The following is a 25,477-nucleotide window of genomic DNA, read 5'->3' on the forward strand; positions in this document are numbered from 1 at the left end:
GCTTCTGATGCAAAGTAGAGGTGACTGCTCCAGCGTCGTGGATCCAGGGTCTACCGAGAAGACAACTGTAGGAAGCATTGATGTCCATGACTTGGAAGGTAATCTGAAAGGTCTCAGGACCAATGGTAATTGGCAAGTCCACTTCCCCGAGAACATCTTTGCGGGATCCATCAAAAGCTTTAACCAGATAGCTGCTGCCTCTCAGAGAAATTCCATGATGACTCAATTGCCTTAGTGTGGATTCAGGCATTACATTCAGAGACGATCCAGTGTCTACCAACACATTGGATATCATGTCAGATCCACAATGTACTGAGATATGTAGAGCCAAGTTGTGGTGTTTCCCTGCCTCAGGGAGTTCGTCGTCACCGAATCCCAAGTTGTTGCAGGCAGTGATATTACCCACTATTCCATTGAATTGCTCCACGGAGACCTCATGATCAACTTAGGCTTGCTCAAGTATCTTCATCAACACCTTCCTATGAGCTTCTGAGCTCATGAGCAGAGACAAGATGGATATCTTTGATGGGGTTTGTAACAGCTGATCAACGATCTTATAGTCACTTTTCTTGATAAGCCTCAGGATTTCGTCCAGATTGGACTCCTCAATAGATTGGCCTGACGGGCCGGGATTCTTATCAACAGGAGGAGCAACTGGTGGAGCTGTTGAAGCAATAGGTGTCACCACCTTCTTCTGAAACAGGGGTGGACGGACTTTTCCACTTCTCAGAGTTGTAATTTCACCGGCAACATTGTCAACTGTGGCTGGGGATACCAGAGGCACCTCCACTCCGTTCTCAATCATGGTTGCATTGTACTTGTAGGGAATTGCTTTGGTAGAGGTATAAGATACCGGACCAGGTAACCTGATCACCAAAGGCTCAACATTCTTTGCACTTTCAACAGGAGAGTCATGAAACACTGGGACAATCACACATACGTCGCTGGCAATCAAGTGTTTGTCATCCATCAGTCCCTGGATATCATCTTGCACAACACGACAGCCCATAGGATTATGCAAACATTCTGAACAAGAATCATGATCATGTTTGAACAGAGAAGCCTGGCATAGCTTGACATGTAACGGTACCAAGGGAGTAACGACATTGCGGACATCCAACACGGGATCCTCTTGGGGAACAGGGATCCTTTCAAAGGCTTCAATCATATTGACAGCAGCATGGTTTGGAAGCGGGTTGTCAAGGACATGAGGAACACTGTTCTCAAAAGTCAACGGTCCCTTTTCTATCAAGTCTTTCACAATATATTTCAGAGCAAAGCAACCTTCAATATCATGGCCTTGGGCACCCTGATGGAATTCACATGTTAGGTCCTGTCGGAACCTGGGAGGCAATGGATTAGGCGGAGGTTTGCCCGGTCTGGTGACACAGTGCCCCTTGGCCAGTAGAGTTGGGAGCAGCTCACCATACCGCATTGGTATTGGTGGAAAAGAAGGTTTGGGTCGGGGACCCTGTTGTTGTTGCCGTTGCTGTTGGGCAGGAGGCTGTTGTTGTACTTGCTGAGGGATGGCATTGACGGGCATTGGTGGTTGGCCCGGTGGCAGAGGGTATTGCTGGTAGAATGGTGGGAAGAAAGGATGCTGAGAGTATTGCATGTATTGATAGGGCAAAGGTAGTTGCATGGCTGCTGCAGACGGGTTACCAGATACCATCCCTACGTCAGACTCTTTCCTCTTATGATGACCATTACCGTACTTCTTTGGTGCACTGGTTGATGATTCACCTTTCTCGAGGACTATAATACCATCTCGGACGGCCTCCTCTAGTCGAGTGCCCATTGTAACCATATCAGAGAAGTTGTTTGGGGCAGAGACTATCATTCTCTCCTTGTATTCCTTCTTCAGAGTCTTCAGGAATGTCTGTGTCAACTCTTCCTCGTCAAGTCGAGGAGAAACACGGGCAGCTGCCCCTCTCCACCTCTGAGCATATTCTCGGAAGGTTTCATCTGATTTCTGAGATAGGGCTTTAAGAGAGTCCCTGTTTGGCCTTAGACGTGTATTGAATTCATATTGTCCTTCAAAAGCAGCAGCAAGTTCCTCAAAAGTGTGGATATTATCTTTGCTCAGACTAGTGTACCAATCTGCTGCATCATCTGTCAAGCTACTCTGGAAGCAGTGGATCATCAGTGCATCATTGTCGGCATAGTTAGCCATCTTTCGGACATACCGGATAACATGGTTGTGTGGGCAAGAAGTCCCATTGTACTTGTCAAATTCTGGCTCTTTGAATTTCTTAGGAACCTCGAAGCGGGATACCAAGCATAGATCACGAGCTTTAGTAGGAGCACCATTGCTTCCCCGGCTAGCCTTGACCTCACGGAGCTCTCCAGCCAACTCCTTCAACTGTCTTTTCATAGCTTCCATTGCGGGATCTTGTCCACGCGGAGTATCAACATCAATTACCTGTTGCACAGTGTGTACAATAGGGTCGGTAACAACGGTAGTCACCTGAGGCATAGCAGTGGACACAGGAATCTGTCCTTGACCAGCAAAACCAGAGACACCAGCAGCAGTATTAGGAGAATAGTAAGCTGAGAGGCCATAAGGACGGCCGTTGGGCATAACAAAACGAGCATCAGTAGCCACAGTAGACAGTGGGATAGAGGGAATCACCTCAGCAGTAACTGGAATAGAAGTGGCTGGTTGTTCCTGTGCAGCCATCATGGTAGACATAGCGTCATGAGCCTTGGCCAGATCTTCCTTCATAGCAGCCAATTCGGCACGGAGCAGAGCATTTTCTTCTTCAAAGTTAGCCATAATCCTTCTCTTGTGAAATCTTGTCTGATGAATTCTGTCTGGTTGGTAGACTTTGCGAACACGAGCCACTTTTCAGACTGCGGCGGACAAAACCAGGAGGCAATGAGCACGAGAGAAGCTTTTTGTGACCAATGAATGCATATGATGCATGAAATGTGTTAATGCAGATGCAAAAGACTCTTTTTTGTGTTATCGAGGGGTTTTAGACAAATTAGAAACTTGTAAACATTACTAAACAACAATTGACATAATCGGGAAACAAACAACTAACATATAATTTTACAAGACAATTTCAACATAAACAAATGGAAATAACAACAGAAAATGGCAATCCTCAAGCATAGGAAGTGGAAGCGTCGTCCTCAGACTCAGACTCATAGTCGCAGTATCGTGCATAGAAGTCACGGGCCCCCCTAGCTCTCTTGGAGTCCCTCATAAGCAACCTATCTTTCTCCTCAATCACTCTCTTAGCCTTAGCTAATTCTTTCTTCAGTGTCAAGACCTCATGAGTCTGCTGCTCATCCTTTCCATCCAAAGTCATGATCAAATTCTCAGCCTCATAGTATCTAGCTCTCCACTGATGCTTCTCCCGACTCTCCATAGCTAGATGCTCCTGATACATCTCCTGGGTAGGTGGGAGTAGAGGCAAAGGCATGGTAGGAATAGATGCAGATACGTATCTCATAGAGGGGTAAGGCATACCAATCTCCTCAGCTTGGTTTATCACCCACTGTGTATAGGCCTTATGAGCAATACCGGACCTTACACCCATATGCTTCACCTCTTTCTTCCGAAGCTTAGTCCAAGCTTGCATGAAATCTTCCCTAATTCCGGTGGGAGCATTGGAGTAGTGAAAGAAGTAAGGAGCCGTAGCAAGATTGATGGGCTTATCTCTCATCGGGAAACCAAATTGTCGCAAAGCAAGTTCCGGGTTATAGTTGATTCCACCCCGGGTACCAAGAAGAGGTACATTAAGAAACTTCCCACCACCAAAGATGATTTCCTTGACTCTAGAAGCTGGAGTGAGCCAAACCACTTCATTAGGAGTGAGAGCCATAATCCTCTGTGAAATGGACCAATTCCTCGGATTGTCGTGAAAAGACTGCGGAAGGTGCGAAATAAACCACCTATAGAGGAGAGGCACACAACAAAGAATGTATCCACGACCTTTGCTGGAACGATCGTGAATGGCATGGTATGTGTCAGCTAGCAAGGTAGGAACCGGATTCTTGGAGTGGAAGATCATAATAGCGTTCATGTCCACGAAGCCATCAAGATTCGGAAAGAGAATAAGCCCATAGATGAGAAGTGCAAGAATAGCCTCGAGAGTGTCTTGACAAGTGGTATTGAGGTTGGCTTTCCCAAGAAGATACTCTGAAGTGAACCCTCGGATACGTGCCTTAGGGACAAGGTTCTTGGAGACATCGGAGGTCGTAAGATGGAGATCCTTAGCAATAACCAGAGAAGTAGGAGGATGCTCAAGCCCCGCAAAGGGTACCCCCTTAGCAATAGATAGATCCATCAGGTGAGAGTAGGCCTCTAGAGTAGGCATCAACTGAAAGTCTGGGAAAGTAAAGCACCGATTCTTCGGATCATAGAATTGCACTAGAGTGTGCACAAGCTTCTCATCCACATTAGTATGAAGAATAGGAAGTAAAGCCCCGTAACGGTGTCGGAAACCAGTCGGATCCTCAATCTTGAGTGCCAAATCTCTCAAACTAGCCAAATCCACTTCCTTGAACTTGTAGGACTTAGTCATCTTCATGCCTACAATGTTTACAAATTCAACTTGTCTAAGCCCTTCGATAACAATGCATGATAAAAAGGTTTATGCATGTATGCATGTATGCATGAATGCATGATTATGTTCAAGTTCGGAGAAAACATGGGGGGTTGAAGTTCAAAGTCGAGGAGTCATGGGTGGACACGGTGTCCGGTGAAACTAGGGCTTTAGGATAATAGTAACCGGGTTCTAAAAAAGGTTCCCAAGTTGCAACCTCTCCGACGTATCTCATGGTGCCACGAGACAACACTCGCGCCATGATTATACATAAGAAGGTCTAGCTTGAGTGTAGTATCGCGTGACGACTAAAACTCGAGACAACACTCGGTTTAGCCTCCGCACTACGTCCTAAAAAAAATGGCCATGGATGGGTTTGGTTAACTACGGTCCATAGCGTCATAGAACAATTAGAAGTAAAGTGCCTAAACGCGACAACACGCGCCGACAACATCACCCCCAAAATGCCTCAGCTATGTGGGATTGATCGCATAATCCAAAACACGAGGCAACCCCCGGAATGAATTGTCGATTATATCCCTCCTAAATCCTAAGTTCACTCAGCCCGGGTGCAGGACTTTTGATATTCTCACCCCACACGTTTGCAAGAAATTAAACATTTATTCACATAGGAAAGCAAGTAAAAGAAACAAGTAAAAATACAAGCGCAAGCGTGGAAATAAAGACTAGGCGTAACTCTCGAATGTCCCCAGTGAAGTCGCCAGCTGTTTTATCTTGGTTTTTGGGTGTCAAACATTGATTACGTTTGAACCTTTTAAACCGGTGATATCTTATTTTTTCTTGGGAAGGGAAAAAGTAAGCAAAACCCTTGAGAATCGAGGTCCGGGAGTTGTTTTCGCTACGGGAAGGTGTTAGGCACCCATAACGACTATAGTATCCTATAGGAACCGTCTTTAATTTCTACGCGCGCGCTTTATTTTTAAATGCTATTTGAAAGGATGTTATTAAACCTAAGAGTTACTAAATGAAGAATTGGAGGGAGAAGAATGTTTTTGGATTTTTATTTTATTTGAATTGAAGGAATTTTGTTCCTTGCCTACGTACCCGATTAAGGGATCAAATCCACCGTAGTTCTCTCTCAAAAATGTTTTTGTCTTTGTTGGTTGATTTTAAGTTTGAAAATTGGATTTTGAAGAATAGAAAGAGGCCTCAAGGGCATGAGATTAGGAAATAGTGGGGTTGGATTAGTGAATTGCAAAATATGGTCAAAATAGGATTAGAGTTCATTGAAATTTGATTAAGAAAATGGAAAAGAAAATACAATGGGATATTTGGATCCCAAGGTTTATTTGGAAAAGCTTTGAGTGAAGTTTGTTCACATTTATTTGGAAAATTGGTTTTTTCTAAGTATAAGTCCTAGGCATACATCTAAACATACAATCCTAAGCATACATCTAAACATGCATATTCTAGCTATATAGTGATGTGTGTGCATGTGTCGGTGCTTGTGTCGGTGTACATCATTAGAGTCCATTGTCCTTTACATCATACCCTAGATACATTCTATGGCCTCTTTGCCAAGAAATTAAAATTGCATGAAGGTAAAATATTACAAAACCTCTAAGTATTTACATTTTAAACTTGGCATGAAATTGAAACTTAAAATGCAAGAAATTAGATGAAGAAGAAGATGAAGTGGGAATGCTTATGATGAATATGAAACATGAAATGGAAAGGTTAGTAGCATAGAGCAATATCAAAGGAAATAAAGCAAGAGAAGTACTAGGACATAAAGGATAGAAAATAGAGGCAAAAGAGTGCAAATATAGCTAAAATTTATTCATAAAATGCAAGAACCAAATGACCTATAATTCTCACATTCCAATTACATTTTAAAAGGTTTATAATAAAGTCTTGGAATGGAAATTAAGGCTACGTGATTTTCTTGGCATTTTAAAACAAACTTTGAACATACTTGCATTATTTAACTATTCAACTAACTTGCAAGCTAAGTAACTAATCAAGATTCATACTCATGCACCAATATCAAACACAAACAGTAGCTAAACCCTATGGAATCAAAAGGTATAGGTCACCAACATTCATCAAGCAATTGGAATTAAAATCAAATGAATTTTCATTTATTTTTTAGCACAAAATGTCACAAAACATTAGGAAAATTAACCACACCATGCTCACCAATTTTTTTTATGTACAATTAACACTAAAAGGTCACATAATTGTCAAGAAAACACTCATGAATTTCTTTGGAATTTTTTTAAAGAGTTTTGATCACAAGAACATGTAAAATTTTCACAAGATTTAACAAATGTAATAAACTATTGAAAAAAAATGCTACATATTTTTTTATCCAAATTCAACACATAATAACATCACAAGAAGATCAAGAAACTAGTCAAAAACACATGAAAAAAATACTTGGAATTTTTAACAAATTTTTGAGCATAAAGGTGTGCAAATAGCAAGAAACAGTGGCAAGAATAGCAACAAAACAAGGAAACACGCAGGAAACTAAGCCCAAACCCCAAGCCCAAGGGATGAACGGATCCTGGATCCTCAGGGAATCACAGAAGGCCGTTGGATTGATCCAACTGGATCAACCCCTAGATCTAACGGCCAGGACGCAAAGCCAGTGGTCTAAGACTGAACCAAACCGGTTCAGTCTGCTTATAAAAAGTCTTGAAGACCGGTTCACTTCATTTTCCCATTCGTTTCTCTCTCTTCTCTCAGAGTTCTCTCGTTCTCTCTTCTTCTCACCCTAACCCTAGCGGCGCCGTTCATGGCATTCACACATCAAACATGATTTTGGACTATGAACTATGAATCAACACTCAAATCAAACATAGAATGGATACAAAACACTTCGATCTTGCTATTTTTTCTGAAGAAAGTTGTTCGGACCGTTCGATTTTGACTTTCTTGGAGAACAAGAGTTCGAAACGTTTCGATCTACAAGTTCTTTGAAGACGAGCGTTCAAAACGTTTCGATCTACATGTTTCTACAGGTTTGATTTTGGATCCTTACGTTCTTTAGGGTTTCAACTTTCTTTTCAAATTTTTCTGAATCAAAACCCTAATTCGAACTACTTTCTTCATTAATCATGGATTTGAACCTCAATTGATGAAATAAACGGTGAATTTTGGACGATTCATGTTTCTAGGGTTTCGTTCGAACTTCTTCGAATCTTTTTCAAGATCTTTCTTCAATTCACCGTTTATTCTTGATTTCAAACCTTCGATGATGATTTCGAAGCAAAAACGAGAAGGTTTTTCATGAACATACCTGGATTTGTTTGGAGATTCGAACGTAAGATCCTTGAGCAAGCTTCGGCTTCTTCTGGTGAACTTCGAGACCGAAAATAAATCGGTGTTTTGACTTTCTTCTTCTTCGAATTGTGATCTTGCTTCAATTTCCCCTTTCTTCTCTCTTCTTCGAACTGTGATCGTACAATTTCCTTGAAATTGTGCTGGAATTGCAGTCTTCAATTCGATGATGATGATTCCTTCGAATCTCTGAGAATTGCGAAACAAAATCACCTCAATTTTGAACTGTTTTCATTATGCAATTGTTGAATTTGAACTTTCTGTGATGAATTTGTGGATTTTTGTTGTGAATTGATGAGTTTGAGAATCTTTGTGGCGGTGATTGATTTTGATTGCGGTGGTTTTAGTTTGTTACGGTGGTGATTGAATTCTGTTACGGTGGTGATTGGAGAGAGAAATTCTGTTAGAGTTTTCTGATGGTGATGTGTCACTGAGTAATTGGGAAAAGTTCTGTGTAATTGGTGATGTGGCCTCAATTTATAGGCCAAGTGTAATGTTCTGGACCAATAGCCTTGCGACACCTGGACCTGGACTTGAAATAATTCGGCCTTGGACTGTTTTTGGACTTGGGGACCTGTTTGCAATTTTGAGAAATAAAAGGACTGTCCTGCAAAAAAAATAAAAACTTAAAAAGAAATGACCTGGACACAAAAAGGACCATCTTGCAATATTTGGAACTTTGGGACTAAAGTGCAATTTTGACCAAAAGGACTTAAACGAAATTTGACCTAAAATAATAAAAAAATAAGAGAAAATAACATGAAGGACCAGAGTGCAATTTTAGGGACTTTAGGACTTAGGAAAAAAAACTAAAATAAAATTGGAAATAAAAAAAGTAATTTGACTAAACGTAAAGTGAAACGTCTAAAATTTGACCAAACGGACTAAAACGAACCAATGGCCTAAATGAGGTACTTTAAAGTAACCTCTCTCTGCCGAAATTTCGTGTGAAATGACCAAAATGCCCCTAGGGCTAAAAACGACTAAAAATGACTCAGATGCAAATTAAAATGGATTTTTTAACAAGGAGATGAAACAAAGATTTATTTAAACCAACTTGAAAGACACAAAGACAATTTTTAAGATTTGAACAGAGTCTTGACACTTGAAAAGACTAAAATGCCCCTAGGGGCAAAACTGACCTAAAATGACTTCAAATGCAAATTTTGACATGGGTTTTGACATAGAATAAAACAAAAACTTATTCACACTATTTGAAAAGACTCAACCACAATTTTAAAAGATTGAAAGAAAACTTGACATAGGAAATGACTAAAATGCCCCTGCGTATGAATTTTGCAAATAACATGGAAATAAAATGCAGAGAAAGATGCAATTGATCAGAGACAGTTCAAATGACTTGAAATGCAAGAAAAGAAAGATTGACTAGTATTTTTAGGTCCAAAATTAGGGTATAACATTATGCACTATAACTGCTTATTTGAAAAGTCAAAACTTAACATCAGTCACCTTTTAGTAGTGCCCCGTAATTCATCTCCTTTCTTCTAAAGGTGGTTCATACGTAGCTATTAGAAATTGAATTCACCGACTCAATCAAAGGGATCAACCTCCACACACAATGTTAGACTTTTTGTCAAGCTATAGAATTTTCGTTTAAATTCAGAATTCTTTTGATACACTAAAATTGTAAATAATTTAGTGAAATCATTAATTTTTACACGTGTCTCTTAATTTAAATTTGAAATCTTTCAAAGAGTTTTGTTATTTATTGCGGGCCTGCTTGATTCGTGGGCGTAGTCTACAAAAGATACTGGTTCGTACAAAAAATTTGGAATTTAGATCCATGAAGGTTAATATTTTGTTTATGCTTATCAATGGTTTTGTTGGTCTCCGAAGTACAACTTATCTAGTAAAAAGCACGGATATTTAACGCAATAAGACATATTCAAATCCATAATTTCTCACTTCTCTAGGGTTAGACCATCCTTAATAATGATGTTTCACTCCATAAAAATAGGTACCACCATTGGAGAAACAAAAATGGTTACTTCTTCAAAAGAAGAGCTTCAATAAGCCCTTTCTCTGTCTTCGTGGGACTCACACTTTTATGATTAACATATTGAAATATAATAATATAAAGTTATTGACAGAGAGTATACCATTATTATTGGGTCTCATTTAAGAATTTTTTTGCAAGTGTTGGATTGAAGGAATTGAGAGTGATATATACATGAGACCTATTTAAATATCCAAAAACGAAATTATATTTGATGCAATAAGTTTTATGATGTAGCCATGAAGTCATTACTTTAGTAACGAGAATAGAGTTAGATTTAATTTTTATTTTATAATTTCAAAAATATTGATCTTAAATCAGGACCATCTTATTGTAATTGGACGAATGCAAAAGTGTGACCGCATGAATGTAGCAAATCTCCGACTACATGTCAATCACGATGCTCTAAAAATGAATTTCTCCTTTGCGAACGCTCTTAGGGCTTTTTGGGATGGGGTTTTTGGAGAATCTTAGAGGAAATGATCAAGTCTATAATTGTTCGTTCACATTTAATTGATTTAAAAATATATATTTTATAATGTTCGTAATTTAAAAAAAAAAAAAAAACTAAGTTCTCTCTTCTTAAATCTTCTATCCAAAACACAAAGTGTGTGCCTTTCTCTCCTTTATCTAAGTTTCGTGAAAACTTCGTAATTATTTGCTAAGTTCAAAAAAGTCTAAGTTTATGCACTAAAAGCTTATTTGAAAAGTTCAGACTTAACATCAAGTCACCTTTCACTAGTTGAGTTCATGGACTCATTCCAAGGCATACATTTTGTATACGTAATTCACTTTAAACCCAACATGCATATTTGAATCTTTGCTTTTTTTTTAGGAAAATTAGTCACTTTAGACCCTGAATAGGAAAGGAGTCGTCACTTTAGCCCCTGAATGCAGATAAATTGCAAAATAGTCCCTGAATGTAGTCAATTTAGTCCCTGAATGCAAACTCCGTTAGTCAATTTAGTCCCTGAATGTAGACCCTGTTAGTCATTTTAGTCCCTGAAATTGACCAACAGAGTCTACATTCAGGGACTGTTTTGCAATTTCTCTGCATTCAGGGACTAAAGTGACTACTCATTTCCTATTCAGGGACTAAAGTGACTAATTCTCCTTTTTTTTTAACTGTAAAATTTATTAATAATCAAATCTTTAGACAAGATCAACAACAAGACAAAAATAATAAAGCAAAAGACATTGTATATGGGCGGAACACCAAAAAGAAAGGCTTTGCACAAGATTAATTGAACCTTAGCAAATTAAAATTAATTAACAACTCTTTGCATGAGTATTAAAACTTGCGGTCCACACGTCTTCTATTAGTATATTGCTCCAATACTGGTCAGCTTTGATTGCTTCAATCAAATAACTTATAACTTATCCAACCTTTTTTTCTTCCAAGCACTGTCCTAATCCACTGAAAAGACTATTCTCCCATCAATTCATCATGATGCATATAAAATGGTTATAGTTACAAACAACTTGAGCTTCATCTTCCAAGTCATAAGTCTTTCTTACAATTCTTTCTTTTCTTCCAAAAAAAAAATGAATGTTAGCACTAAATTCCTTGCTTCTTTCATTGCATATTTTTTGCTATCCTTCTTTTCTAGAGCTCAAAGAACCAGTGATAATAATAATACTAATGAATTGGGTTCAAGCATTGTTGCTGGCACTGATTCATCATGGAAATCACCCTCCGGAGATTTTGCCTTTGGATTCTACCCTCTTGTTAGTTCCAACTATCTTGTTGGAATTTGGTTTGATAAGATTCCACAGAAAACATTGGTTTGGTCTACAAACCGTGACGATCCAGCTCGAATCGGCTCAACCATTGATTTCACATTGACAGGCCAATTTTTATTGCAACATGCAAACAAAACTTCCGTTCTAATCTACAATGGTATTAATGCAACTTCTGCTATGATGCAAGATAATGGAAATTTTGTCTTGTTAAACTCTCATTCAAAAATCATCTGGCAGAGTTTTGATTCACCAACAGATACTATTCTACCAGGCCAAACTTTGAACATGGGTGAGATGCTATATTCGAAATGCCAATGGAACACAGGACTACTCAACTGGTCAATACAAGTTATTGGTTCAAAAATCCGATGGCAATATTGTCATATCGGCTTTTCGGTTTTCAGATCCTGGTTACTGGTCTGCTTCAACTAATTCCCACACAAATGTAAGACTTATATTCAACAACTTAACAGCGTTTCTTTATGCTGTCAATGGAACAGAAAACATATTTAACATGACCACAGAAGTGCCTTCTCCAGTTGAAAATTACTATCATTGTGCAACGATCAACGACCAAGGAAATTTTCAACAGCTGATTTACCTTAAAGAGAGTGGAAAAGATTGGACAGTTATATGGCAGGCTATAACACAGCCCTGCACAGTGAATGGTATTTGTGGTGTGTATGGTTTTTGCACTTCACCTGATAACAACACTGTTAACTGTAGTTGTTTACCTGGTTACACATCTTTTGATTCAAATTTTCCCTCTAAAGGTTGTTATCCCAATGTGGTGATGGATTTCAGTGCTGCAAATTCCTCTGCATCAAACATCACAGTGGTGAAAATTCAAAATGCTGATATACCAAACAACATATTTGTCGATTTGCAAATAATTGACTCATCTGATTTGGATAATTGCAGTAAGGAAGTGATGAATGATTGGTTCTGTATGGCTGCTGTTTGGATTGACTCGGTTTGTTATAAGAAAAAGACACCTTTTTTAAATGCTAGAATTAGTATTCCTGAAACTAACACTAGAGTGTTGCTGATTAAAGTTGCTCAAGTTCTTCAAGAGGATAAAAATGATTCTTCTTCTCGAGTCGTTTTGCTTGTAGCACTCTCATTGTGTTCCTTGCTTTCTATTGTATTTGCAACTATTGCTATCTATTACCATCCAACATTCAGCTATCTTATCAAGAAAGAGACGCCGCCGAAGCCAAAGCCTGTGGACATCAACCTAAAGGCATTTTCATTCCAAGAGTTAAGAGAAGCAACAAACGGATTTAGAAACGAACTTTGTTCGTGGTGGTTTTGGTACAGTCTATAGTGGTGTTTTGAACTTGGAGGGTGAACAAGTTGAGGTTGCTGTGAAACAACTTGAAGATATAGAGGGAAAAGGTGATAGAGTTTGTTAATGAAGTTCAAGTAATTGCTATGACGCATCACAAGAATCTTGTGAGATTGGTGGGTTTTTGCAACAAGGAGAATCATCGTCTTCTCGTTTACAAAATGATGAGAAATGGGACGATATCAAGTTTCATTTTTAAGGAGGAGGATAAAGATAAACCAAGTTGGGAACATAGAGCTAAAATTGTTGTTGAAATTGCTAGAGGCTTGATGTACCTGCATGAAGAGTGTGACCCTCAGATAATCCACTGCGACATAAAGCCGCAGAATGTTCTTCTTGACTCAAATTATACGGCAAAAATTTCAGATTTTGGAATGGCAAAGCTATTAATGAAAGACAGAACTAGAACAAGCACAAATGTTAGAGGGACAATGGGATATTTGGCACCAGAATGGTTAAAAAATGCACCTATCACTGCAAAAGTGGATATCTACAGCTTTGGTGTAATGTTGCTTGAAATCTTGTTTTGCAGAAGACACATTGAGTTGCATAAAGTTGAAGATGGAACCGAAGGTGGTGATGACATGATACTTATAGATTGGGTTCTATATTGGGCAAAAGAAGGGAAACTAAGAGACATTGTTAGCCAAGATGTTGAAGTTGTTAATGATTTCATTAGGTTTGAGAGAATGACTATGGTTGGTCTGTGGTGCTTGTGTCCTAATCCAACTATTAGGCCATCTATTACAAAGGTTTTGCAGATGTTGGAGGGAGATTCTGAAGTTAGTGTTCCACCATTGATTGATGGGCAAATTTTGTAACCAATTTTTGCTCTTATTTTTGTGTTTAATGCAAGACTAATATTTAATCTTATTGATGCAGTTATAAATCACCAAAAGTATGTTCGTTTTGTTCATGGCTAAGCCTTTTTCTCTTTCTCCTCTCAGTTAATTGTAAGCTAAAACTTTTCTAATAATAGTAAACAGTCATCTTGGTCCTTAAATATGTGAGAGGTTGTCGCAATAGTATCTGAGTGTATCAAAATTATAAAAATATACACAAATGCATCTTTCATTTGTCAGTTTGGTCATGAAATGTATCTTTCATTAATTAGTTTAATTATCGAGTGTGTTCTTTTATTAGTCAATTTGATTCATAAAGTTACTGCCAAAATATACACTTAATGATGTTTTCTGTAATTTCGTTAAGAACTATAATATAACGACAATGCATCATATATTTAGGAATCGAAGTAATTGCTTACTCCCTTATTCCTAATAATATTATAGTATGAGGATCTCTCATGTGCCTCGTCCCACAGGAGCACGACTTCGTCGATTAGAACCATTAATGTGATTACTAACGGACTACCGTATTCCTTGGTGGGTTTCACGGAAGCAGTTATGGTTTGACACCCCTATATACGGACATGTTGTGCACCATTGGAAGGGGGCATTCTTTTTTCACCACTTTGACTGACTCTTCTAAAGAGCTCTCTAAATTTTCCCTATGTAATACCATTGTACACTCATTGGAGAACTGACTCCACCATAAATTAGTACAGCTCCGCCGAATTGGAGAACCATTTGCACGATTACGTTTGATTGAATACATTACAAAGAAGCGACAGAAACAACAAAGACCAGTCACATAGGAATTTTACTGATCAGATCAAATATGGGATTTCATCAAGTGATAAAGAGTGTTTCCCTTGAGAAAATTACATAGATTGAGAAAATGTGAATCCTTATAATTTTTAATGAGAACACGTAGCTAATGTTGAAAAGTGCAGTTGGGCCAATGCATAGGCTTTGGTGATTTTGTTTTAAGAACAGGATTCCTCTCAAAGAAATTGGTTGGTCTAAGCTCAAATCCACCACTCAACGTAGGCATGACTGGATAATCTTCCTGAGAAGGAACATGATTAAATCCCATTGTGTGCCATAATACAACATCCTTGTTCTCAATCTCCCTATCCCTACACATTCAATTCAATTCATGATACCAAAACATTAACAATTTCTCACACTTGTTTTTTATGCACAATATTACAACTTACAAAGAGTACGTAAATGAGAATGAGCAAAGCCAAAATTTAATGGACTCACCTTAGACTCCAAACTGCTAAAGTATCATCACCTCTGCTATGATCAACATATAATCCTCCTGCCCATTTCTCAGTTTTGTTGTATGGTGTGACCCACACATTATAATTAGTGAATGCACCTCTAATTTGTGGATAATCATCAGTTAGCAAAAGTGGATGCACAATTGGGCCTGGAAGCAAACGGTACCCAATTTGATTTCCTTGTTTTGTTTTTTTATTAGGATTTACCACTAGTAACTCAGAAGGCTTAAAACCAATGTTGACTCTTGCATCAGCTTCTGTTTTAGCTGTTTCCTTTACAACAGTCCAATAACTTTTCCTAGGTATTGTTTGATCTTTCACTCTTACAGTCTCCAAATTTGTCTTGACAAAGGTGTTGGCTTCACCATCAATGTCAAGGTCAAGATAATAGGTAAAGAAATGGTCATGGTAGACACCAATGGTGTTATCAGCTAGCAATGTGCCATGTATGTCTTCTTTGATTTGATCTGTATTGGTATATGTCCCTGCCTTAATCCCTAATATACCAGTAAGCCCAACCTATTTTAAAATATAGCAATTAGCTTCATATAACAAGTAGTTAATATTTTTCTTTACCCAACAAAATTATAACAAGAAACTTGTCCATGAAGATACTGACGTGGAGTCTATTTGAACTATCACATTTCCGTTTAACGGACCATATCATGTTCTCTAGCATTTAAACTTAAGGTAGAAACATTTTGATTGACATGTTACAAGCTCAACAACATAAAAATTATTTTTAAAAGTAAGAGATGAATTTGACATATGTTACAATTTGATGAACAAAAATAACTATGCAATCCAAGTTTGATTAAAGAAACAAATGATCCAAATTTCAGGCATGACTATATATGGCATAACACATTTGGTATATAAATCCATACCCCAAGTTTGATGCTACCACTTGGCTTAAACTCCCAATCTATAACATAGTCATAGTTTCCCACAGTTGAAACTGATCTCACTACTAGGCTTACATCTGACCTGACCTCAGTTATCTGCCACACACAATCAATAGTTATATTAAATGAAACAATAATTCAAATAAAGTTGAAAAAAAGTAAATAAAAAACAAAGAAATCACCACTTCATTTGGGATTGCAGTTTCTGTGTGACGCCACATGATATCACCAGCATGCTTCTCAAAAATACAAAAAGCATTAGATATCTTAACAGGAGTACCATCTGAAGCAGAATAGTATGCGTCTAGGAAGACAGCATTGGCAGGACAATCTGTGAAAGGTTGTAATGAAGACATAGTCTGTCCAAAGCCATATTCACCACAATCAAAGTAGGTTGTGTAATACCATTCTTCACTTGGGTCTTGGTATGGTACAAACACTTCTGATATGAATCCTTTGTATAGTACTTCACGGTATTTCTGATTTTCTAGATCATAAATTGATGCTAAAGAAATTATTGGACCAACTTGAATGTCGAATCCTAAATGGAAAACCCAATTGGCCCAACTGATCAAAGAAAATTGTCACTGTCAATTTTCTTTTTATCTAGATCGTAACTTTTCTTCATTCATATTAGATATGTTGGAATTTGATAGAAAGACTTTTCAACCATCAATCATTGTAGTTTTTTAATTCAATATTAATAAAAAAAAAAATATCTCTCATGTTAATTTAGAGTTTGAAGAGGAAATAGTACGTTAGAAAAACACATTATTAATGGGTATGGTATAACAATCAAAGCATATATTTTCTTTTTTCAGATGATATGTTTAGTTAGAATGCAAGAAAAAAATGGCCCACTATTACGCATGTAGTATTTTCAAATATCAGCTGTGGTTGGAATTTGATAGAAAGACTTTTCAGCCATCAGAATCATTGTAGTTTTTAAATTCAATATTACTGGCTATTATTGATCAAAAAATATTAATTAAGAATTGAAAAGGAAATAACACGTTAGAAAAACACATTGTTAATGGGTCAGGGTATAAGACAAAAATACTCAATGTTTTTATTCAAATTATAAAATGATATGGTATAAAACTTGCAAAACATGCATAGTTTTTTTAACTAAATTATATCTTATTTTTGTGCTAAGCGGTAAAATATCATTTATAATATATCTAAGAATAACAGTTGATCCAACAGTATAACAGTTTTAAAATGTAAATGACTAATGATTAATTTGACACCAAAAAAAAATTATAAAGACTTATTTAAAAATTCAAACTATGTTTTTTTAAAAAATTATAAAGACTTATTTAAAAATTCAAACTATGTTTTTTTAAGGAACTTCAAACTAGGTTAAATACGCTAATCTTGTCCTCGTAAGCTTAACTCGGCTGATAGAGATAATGCATAATATTAGTATAAGGTCTGGAGTTCAAACCCCGATCACCACAAAAAAATGTTGTCTAATTTTTTTGTGGTGATCGGGGTTTGAACTCCAGACCTTATACTAATATTTTTTGTGCTAATGTTAAACAGATTTATTTTTTTTTTACTAAATATTCAATTTGATCCTTCAAAATTTTCTTGCGGCTCAATTCTAATAAAATTAATACTAGAGTTAATCTCTTAATATTTTTATATAGAAACAAATTAGTCGATCAAAATTAACATATGAAATAATTTTTGCCATTAGTCGCTAATTTATATATTAATGTGATGCAACAAAATTGTTAGGATGAAATTGGCTTTTAGTCTAAATTTTACAAGACTATTACCTGACGGAGTGACCTTGGATGGTGAAACCAGGTCCATCATGTTGACTTACAGATATGCCTTTAAGCTTTGGACCAAACGGTGGCTTCATCTTAGAAGCTCGATACTCAGTCCCTTCAGCTTTTGGCACTGGAATCACATGTCTATCAGAATAACCAACAATTCTCATTTCATCAAGATCAACCACAGCTGCCACACCCTCCAATGGTCTTGCATACAAATTAGCAGAACCATTCTTGTAATAACACTTCACTTTCACTGTTCTTTTACTCTTTTCCTCTCCAAACCAACCTACCGTAAAAGCAGCACATAAAACATTAGATATGTTAATATTTCTTTTCTTCAACGAATGTTTAAACGGTTCATAGGTGAATGGTAACTGTGATGCAATGGTTTGTTCACCAAAGGTAAGGATAGGGTAGCCTTGTCCTTTGTAGAGTTTTGTTGAGATTATGGAACGAGTTGAAAAGTCTACCATGATTTCGAGGGATTGTTTTTGGAACCTTACTATGACAAAGGCTTGACGAGGTGGTGGAGGAAGAGTTTTGGTTTTGGTGTTGGAGGATAGCCATGATTGGATGAGAGGTTTGTCGGGTTCTTGCAATCCTACGTAATGAAAAGTGAGGTTGTGGTGTTTGGTTTGGTATGATTTGAGGATTATGTTACGGACAAGGTTGATTTCTGAAGGTGTTAGAGGGTCAAGTGGGTGAGGAATATGACTGCATTCTATGGAGTTACATAAGAGCATGATGAGGAGAAAGGAGAATATCAACTTCAACTTCATCACTCTTGTTGTATGATTTTTGGTCCAACGAGTTAAGTAGTCAACTATGTATCATGAAATACAGACTAATAATGAACCAATGCTATCTTATTCCTATTATAAAGTCAGTTGTATTTCTTAACATCACGAGGACCCTAGTTGTTACGTAATGAATACTGTTTTTGATTTTGAATGGGATGGGCACTATATAAAAAAAACAGCACGAGGAAAGCAATGGATACAATCTTTTCTCATGTTGCTATTTAAAAACGCTGTGTTATAGAAAATACTTATTCAATTTTGACAGGACAAACAAATCATGTGAAGCTGATCTAATTTTTTTATTGATGAAAGTAGACATCTTAAACTTCATAAAAATAATGTATCCATCTTATCTTCAATAGTTTTAATTATTTTGAACATGTTATAACGCTAATCTCTACTCTGATGTTTAGATCGTAGTTTAAAGCTTTCGTAACCTTTTTTAAGAACTCCCCATAAAAAATCTTTTTAAGAACTTGTTACTTGGAGATCGAACTTCGATTCTTTCTCATAAACTTATTGTTGTTTAACCTACAAAGCCATAAATATTGAGATGAAAAACAAATTTTAGTGATATAAGATACACATGAACGGATATTTAGATGATAAAATCATTTTCGGGCTACATTTATTCGGAAGCTTACACAGATGTGGTGTCAAATCCCATGAGGCCTAATGTACTCGACTTCTATTATTTAGGTATTTTTAAAACAAAATATGCATTGTTCAGTTGGTAGGGATATTAGAATATGCAAGGGTTAGAATTCAAACTTCAAATTTTTCATTTATTTACCTTAAGAAATGAAGTTCTAATCACTAATTAATTGTAAAAATAATAATCATAATAATAATAATAATAATAATACCATCTCTCTTCACCAGGGCCGGCCCTAGGCATAGGCCGGGAGTGCGGCGGCCTAGGGCCCTTGCCAATAGGGGGCCCTAAATTTTTTTTTTTTACGATAGGGGGTGTATATAGAATTAAGGGGTAACCTTGGCGCAACTGGTAAAGTTGTTGTCATGTGACTGTAAGGTCACGGGTTCAAGTCCTGGAAACGGCCTCTTGTGTAAAAACAGGGTAAGGCTGCGTACAATACACCAAATGGTGGGACCCCTTCCCGGACCCTGCGTATGCGGGAGCTTCAGTGCACCGGTTTACCCTTTTTAGGGGGTGTATATAGAATTATTTGGTTTTTGGGGGGTGTGTAGAGCAAAGTTTACTGAAAGGCTAAAATATGTTGAAAGGTTGTGCTGAAGCCTGTTAATGTTTATGGCCCTTTTGTCTCAATTTGCTATATATACCCTCTTATATAAAAATATTTCTATATACACCCTCCCTATAATTTTTTTAGTTTTTTTTTATAATGTGCCAAAAAAATTATTATCGAACAAATTTGTGATATTTTTTGGGCCCTTTGTTTCTAATAATGTGCCTTACTAATATTAAATATATTGGTCATATTTATTATTCAAGAAATTGGGAATTTTATAACAAAACAAATTATATTTTAGTTTAAAATAAGCCTACTAGAGAAATTAATCTTAATGTTGTTTTTCAAATGTTCCAAAAAATTAAATTATATCATTATGCTAAATCATGTGAGACGAATTTAGGATCATGTGACCCACTCATCTTTTTTTTTCTTTCTTTTTTGGTAGTAAAAAACGGGGAAAAACGAAAAGAAGACCTGATAAAATCACAATAATGAGCTAAAAAAAATTATCATGTATTATGTAAGGGACCATTTTCTCATATTATATCTAAGGCCTATAAAACTCTAGGAACGGCCCTGCTCTTCACAAGCTCCTCTATATATTCTCTCTCATTATTTGTCTCTTTCTATAACAATCTTATCTTCTCCATCCATCTATAGCTAGTCGCTCACATTTGTTATTTGTTGATAAAATGCTCTCACTCCTTCTCTCGTATGATGATGGATAAACTAAAACAATTTATTAATCTATTAACAATACACTAGAAGTTCTTTCAAAACAAAAAAAAATCTGTTAACAATGCACTAGAAGTACTTTACAAAAAAATCAAATCTAATTCATTGACTAAACATAAAAATCATTCAATACATCCATTATAGTATTTTTAATGGATAAATATCCATCCAATCCATCTATAAAAGTATATTAATTTATTTATAAAAAAATATGACAACATCTATAAAAGTATAGCAACATAGAATAGAACATTTTTATATGTTACTCAACTTTATTTTTTATAATATCATTTTCGTTCACATTTTGTTCTTGCTTTTTTGTATTTTTTTTTTCTTGTTTATTCACCTTTACATGTTTCTTGCACTATAAACTAAAATATGTAAAAAAAAAATTAAGAAGTCAAACTAATTTATTGAAATTGACACGGAAAAAATCAAATATAAGACGAAAACACTTCAAAGAGTCCCATGAAACTTCTTAATTCCTGACTTATCCTTGGATCTAATGGACAATCATTAACAGTTTCCCATAATGTACATTGAGGTTTGCTGATCAAGAAATTTGTTCTTGGATCTGTCTCATATGGTTTGTGCAAAATGAAAACTGTTTTGAATTTGAACAAATCTCCTTTGAATTTGAATTTATATAGTTCATGCAAGGCTTTTTCAAGTTCTTTTCTCCACTTTTCAAGAGGAGAATACCATTGAAGGGCTGTCCAGATTAATGATCCATGATTGTTTGGTTCCATCAAATAATGGTACATTGCTTCAGTAGGAATGAGGACCGGCATAACATACAGACATGTGGTGCACCATAAATACCATAAATGATCTTCAGTGAATTGAACCTTTGGATTTATTAAAAAGGGTAAATAAAATGGGGTGTCTGGATGGACTGGAGAAAGGTCTGGTATGGTTTTAATGGTTCTCATGATTTTTGCCATGTAATAAAAAATGTTCCTTCTGGCATAATCTTGAATTGTGGAGAGTGGACACGATGGATTTAATCCTGGAGGAAAGTCTTTGAAGGTAGTGGCTCCGGATGGTAAGGATCTGATCATCATAATCAGAGGGAAGGAATGGTTGTGGGTGAAAAGTTGGATTGGTTTGTTAGGTCTGGATAAAAGATCTGGGATAAGATTTTGTTTTCCTTTGATGTGTTTTACTGTAAAGTCATATCTGGAAAACCAATCTTTGAGGCGAAGGGTTTGAGGGTCTGGTGGCATCTTGTTTTTGAACTCTAGGATTTTTGGAAAAGAGGAGTTGTCCATATGAACCTCAAAATGATGGCCTCTGAGATGAAAATCAAACTTTTGTATTCCAAGTTTTACCGCCAAAGCTTCCTTGTATGTGGTATGGTAGTGTTTTTCTGCTTCTTTGAACTGTCCACTGGCATGGCCACAGTAATACTTGGTGTTGTTAATCTCTTCTATCAAAACAGCTCCCCAGTAATGATCACTAGCATCTGTTTGAAGAATTCTTTTTCCTTCACCAGGTATTTTTAAAGCAGGAGGGTTTTGTGCTATTTTCTTCAGAGCTCTGACAGCTTCAGTCTGTTTAATTCCCCAGGACGGAGGATTTTTCTTGAGCAACAAGGAAAGTTGGCTGGTGTATTTGGCAAGTTTGGGTATAAAATCTCTGATATAGTTGATTATTCCCAGAAACTGTTGGATTTGTTTGATAGTGAGATTTTCATCTGGAAAGTTTAAGAGTTCTTGAACAATGTGAGGTTGAGGTTGGTATTTCCCTTGAGAGAAATGCATTCCTAAGAAATCTATCTCAGTTTGGGCTATTTGACTTTTCTTTTCGGATAGCATGATCCCATGGGCTTGGGCTATTTGGTAAAATTGGGCTAACAAAGCTTTATGGGTTTTTTCATCTTTTGAGAAGAGAAGGATATCATCAATGTATATGAGGACACTATCAAGGATGGGTTCAAAGATTCGGGTCATAGCTTTCTGGAATAGGGATGGAGCGACTTTGAGTCCAAAAGGTACAACGGTCCATTGGTATTGGGCATTTGGGATGCAGAATGCTGTTTTGTGACGGTCTTTTGGGTTAATGCCTAATTGCCAAAATCCTGACTTCAGGTCAAACTTGGAAAAAATCTGGGCATCTTTTATGAAAGTATTCAGGGTGGCTATCTTTGGAATCGGAAATTTGTCATCTTTGAGAAAATGGTTAAGGGGTTTGTAATCTATAACCAATCTCTTTTTCCCTCTGGTTTTTTCAGATCTTTTTTCCACATAAAAAGCTTGGCAAGCCCATTCAGACTTGGTTGGTTCTATAAGGCCTTGTCGAAGTAGTTGGTTACATTCTTCTCGGGCAAGGGTATAGTCAGAAGGACTCATTCCTGGATGAGTTGCTTTGGTTGGATTTATATCTTCATTGAGCTTGAATGGAAGTTCTACAAAGAAGTCTTTGTTCCTCCATAAAGGTTTCGGATGCTGAAATTCTTCATGAGAATCTGCACATAATCTAAGTAGCTTGGCTTTCACCTCTTCATATTCAGCAGGAGCTTTGGAGAGAGAGTACATTTTTACTGTAGTGGAGTAAGGCTTAAATTCTCTTTTGAATTTTACTCCTCTGGGAAGTATTTGAAGCCTATCTGCTGCAGAATATACATCAAAGCCAATGACTATGTCTTTGTTGGGAAGCCTGCTTCCAATTACTTTAGTCCAAACTACACATTCTTGGAAAAACTTGATTCCTATTTTTTCTTTTGTTATCAAATCTGTCCTGAAGATTTTTCCATCAGCAGCCATGAAGAATGCAGCATGAGTGGTCCATGCTTCTGAAGGAAGAACACTGGGATTCATCATGGTAACCTGGGCACCTGTATCCATGTAGGCGATGGCCTTTTTTGGATGGGCGAACTTGGAAGCAAGTACTTGAATCTCGACACAAGGAAGTGGAGGAGTAGGTAGGGAGCTGGCTACTTGTTTGAGGTAGTAGACTGGTACTTCATTCTTTTCTTCTGAGTCAGAGTTGCTTTCATCTCCAGAGTCTTCTCTGAGGGCAAAAGCAGTATGTTCATCTGCGGAGCTTTGTTCTGAGTATAAGGACTCAAGATCTGCTTCTTCAGGGTTGAGAGAGTCTATCATTTTTGCAGCTTTTTCTGGTTTATTGGGACAATTTTTTGAATAATGTCCCTTCTTTCCACAAGCAAAACATCTCTGACCTGTCTTCTTTCCTCTGGCTTGCTTTGGCTTGAAAAACTTCGTCTTCTTTCTCGTCTTGGAAAGGTTTGAGGACTTTGATTTATGGTCTTTCTTTCTCTTCGGAGGACAATGGCATTTTTCTTTCTTGCATCCAATCTCTAGATAGTTTTTCTTGCAAGCTTTCCCAAATTTGGACTTTTGCTCCATCATTTCTGAAAAATGCTGGTGTAAGCTGCATAATTCCTCCAAGGCTTCTAGAGTTGTTTGATGTATTTGTCCAAAGGTCATAGTATCAATGTCTCTGCCAGCTGTGCTTATTATTCTGTGAATTTTGGGTTGAAGCTCCTGAGGTAGTGAGGAAACATATGTATGTTTGAGGCTTGGATCATTGAAGCCATTAAGCTGATAAAATCTTTGGGACATTCTTTGGAAATGTTTCTCTAAATCTTTGATCTTCAATGAACAGCATCTCATTTCATAGTATTCCTGCCTATTTTTTCTGGCAAGAATGTCTATGTCTCCAATGAATTCTTGATGTAAGACACCAAGAACATTCTTTGTGTTTTCCAGCCTGTGGAGCTCATCCTGCCTGAGAGGACTTAGATTGAGATACCAATCTTTCAAAGTCCCTGTCATTCTGCAGCAAAATTCTTCTATCACTTTGTAAGAATCTGATCCGGGTTTCATGAGCTGAGTGTCTAACCAAGCTCCAAACTCTATAAGTTTCTTTCTCCTTTGCTCTGAGGGTATGCCATCTAGATTGAACCATGGTCCACTATGAATTTTTGGTTTTTCAGGTGTAGATTCTTCATCTATTGGTTCTTCATAAAAGTATTCTTCATTTTTGAAGTTAACCATGAAGGCTTCTGAAAAATCATTCATGTTTTGTTCTAGACTGGCAGGAGACTCATTACTAGACAAGTCTGAGACAGAATCCTCAGAAGAGATCTCTTGTGCTGCTTCTTCTTCTTCTTCTTGTCTAGTTGTTATGGCTAGAGATTGAAAAGGTTGACTAGGAGGCTGTGATTCTTGTTCTGGCAGGTCTGCTTTTCTTTGTCTTGATGGAGGTGGTTCAGTGATTTCTTGGGAATCTGATGAGGAGTCATGTTTGTAAAGTGTCTCTTTACCCTTAGAAGTGGCAGTTGTCATACTAGGTCTCCTTGTCTCATGAGTTGTGGGTTTATGACGTATATAGTCTGGTAGATTAAAGTTGGCATAGTAATGAGAAGGTCTTTTAGGCTGACTGAAACTGGGAGAGAAGGCAGGGACATTGGAGAATGCAGGGGTATTAGAAAAAAGGTTTTTTGTTGGTTCAGGTTTGTATTCTTTGGAAGCTTGTATGAAGTCATCCATTTCCTTCAGCTGATTCTGCAGAGTCCTGATCTCTCTTTCCTTTTGGTCAAAGACCTTGCCAAACATTCTTTCATCCAGCATAGTTCTTAGATCACGATCTAATTTGGCTACTTCTTCTTTAAGTTCCTTATAATGCTTTTGCATTTTTTGCGACAGCACTTTAAGATCTTGATCTGTTTCTTCCATTTTTCCTGTAACTTTTTCTAACTTTTCACCTATGGTTTGGAGACTTTCATTCTGAGCAATTATGTTTTCTGATTGCCAATTGAGAACTTCTTCTGCCTGGGACAGAGGCTTGAATTTACCATCGGGATGGACTTCATTGGGCTGTATGAAAGGTTTGGAAGCTCTATTTGTAACAGGATCAATTTTTCTTTCTAAGGCAGGGAATTGTTGTTCATATTGGGAAGAAGTTGTATACATG

General features: G+C 37.1%; 3 protein-coding genes across 3 annotated transcripts; 2 read left to right on the top strand and 1 right to left on the bottom strand.

The window, feature by feature from the left end:
• The first annotated feature begins 11,370 nt into the window (after positions 1-11,370).
• LOC146958655 (G-type lectin S-receptor-like serine/threonine-protein kinase RLK1) lies at positions 11,371-13,868 on the top strand. The gene has a single exon (XM_085740190.1). It carries the CDS (start codon positions 13,057-13,059, stop codon positions 13,789-13,791), a length of 735 nt encoding a protein of 244 aa, XP_085596316.1. The 5' UTR covers positions 11,371-13,056; the 3' UTR covers positions 13,792-13,868.
• LOC146958656 (G-type lectin S-receptor-like serine/threonine-protein kinase LECRK4) lies at positions 11,425-12,949 on the top strand. The gene is made up of 2 exons (XM_085752406.1): positions 11,425-11,911; positions 12,027-12,949. The coding sequence occupies exons 1-2, from the start codon at positions 11,425-11,427 to the stop codon at positions 12,947-12,949; spliced, it is 1,410 nt and encodes a 469-aa protein (XP_085608532.1).
• A 660-nt stretch (positions 13,869-14,528) lies between the features above and the next one.
• LOC146958657 (amine oxidase [copper-containing] alpha 2, peroxisomal-like) lies at positions 14,529-18,576 on the bottom strand. The gene is made up of 5 exons (XM_085740188.1): positions 17,788-18,576; positions 16,186-16,570; positions 15,986-16,099; positions 15,079-15,617; positions 14,529-14,948 (listed from the first exon to the last, which is right to left on the bottom strand). The coding sequence occupies exons 1-5, from the start codon at positions 18,567-18,569 to the stop codon at positions 14,744-14,746; spliced, it is 2,025 nt and encodes a 674-aa protein (XP_085596314.1). The 5' UTR covers positions 18,570-18,576; the 3' UTR covers positions 14,529-14,743.
• Positions 18,577-25,477: the final 6,901 nt, after the last annotated feature.

Source organism: Medicago sativa, chromosome 1, assembly GCF_051527215.1.
Source record: "Medicago sativa cultivar Bolivia chromosome 1, Bolivia_mono, whole genome shotgun sequence".
NCBI lineage: Eukaryota > Viridiplantae > Streptophyta > Magnoliopsida > Fabales > Fabaceae > Medicago > Medicago sativa.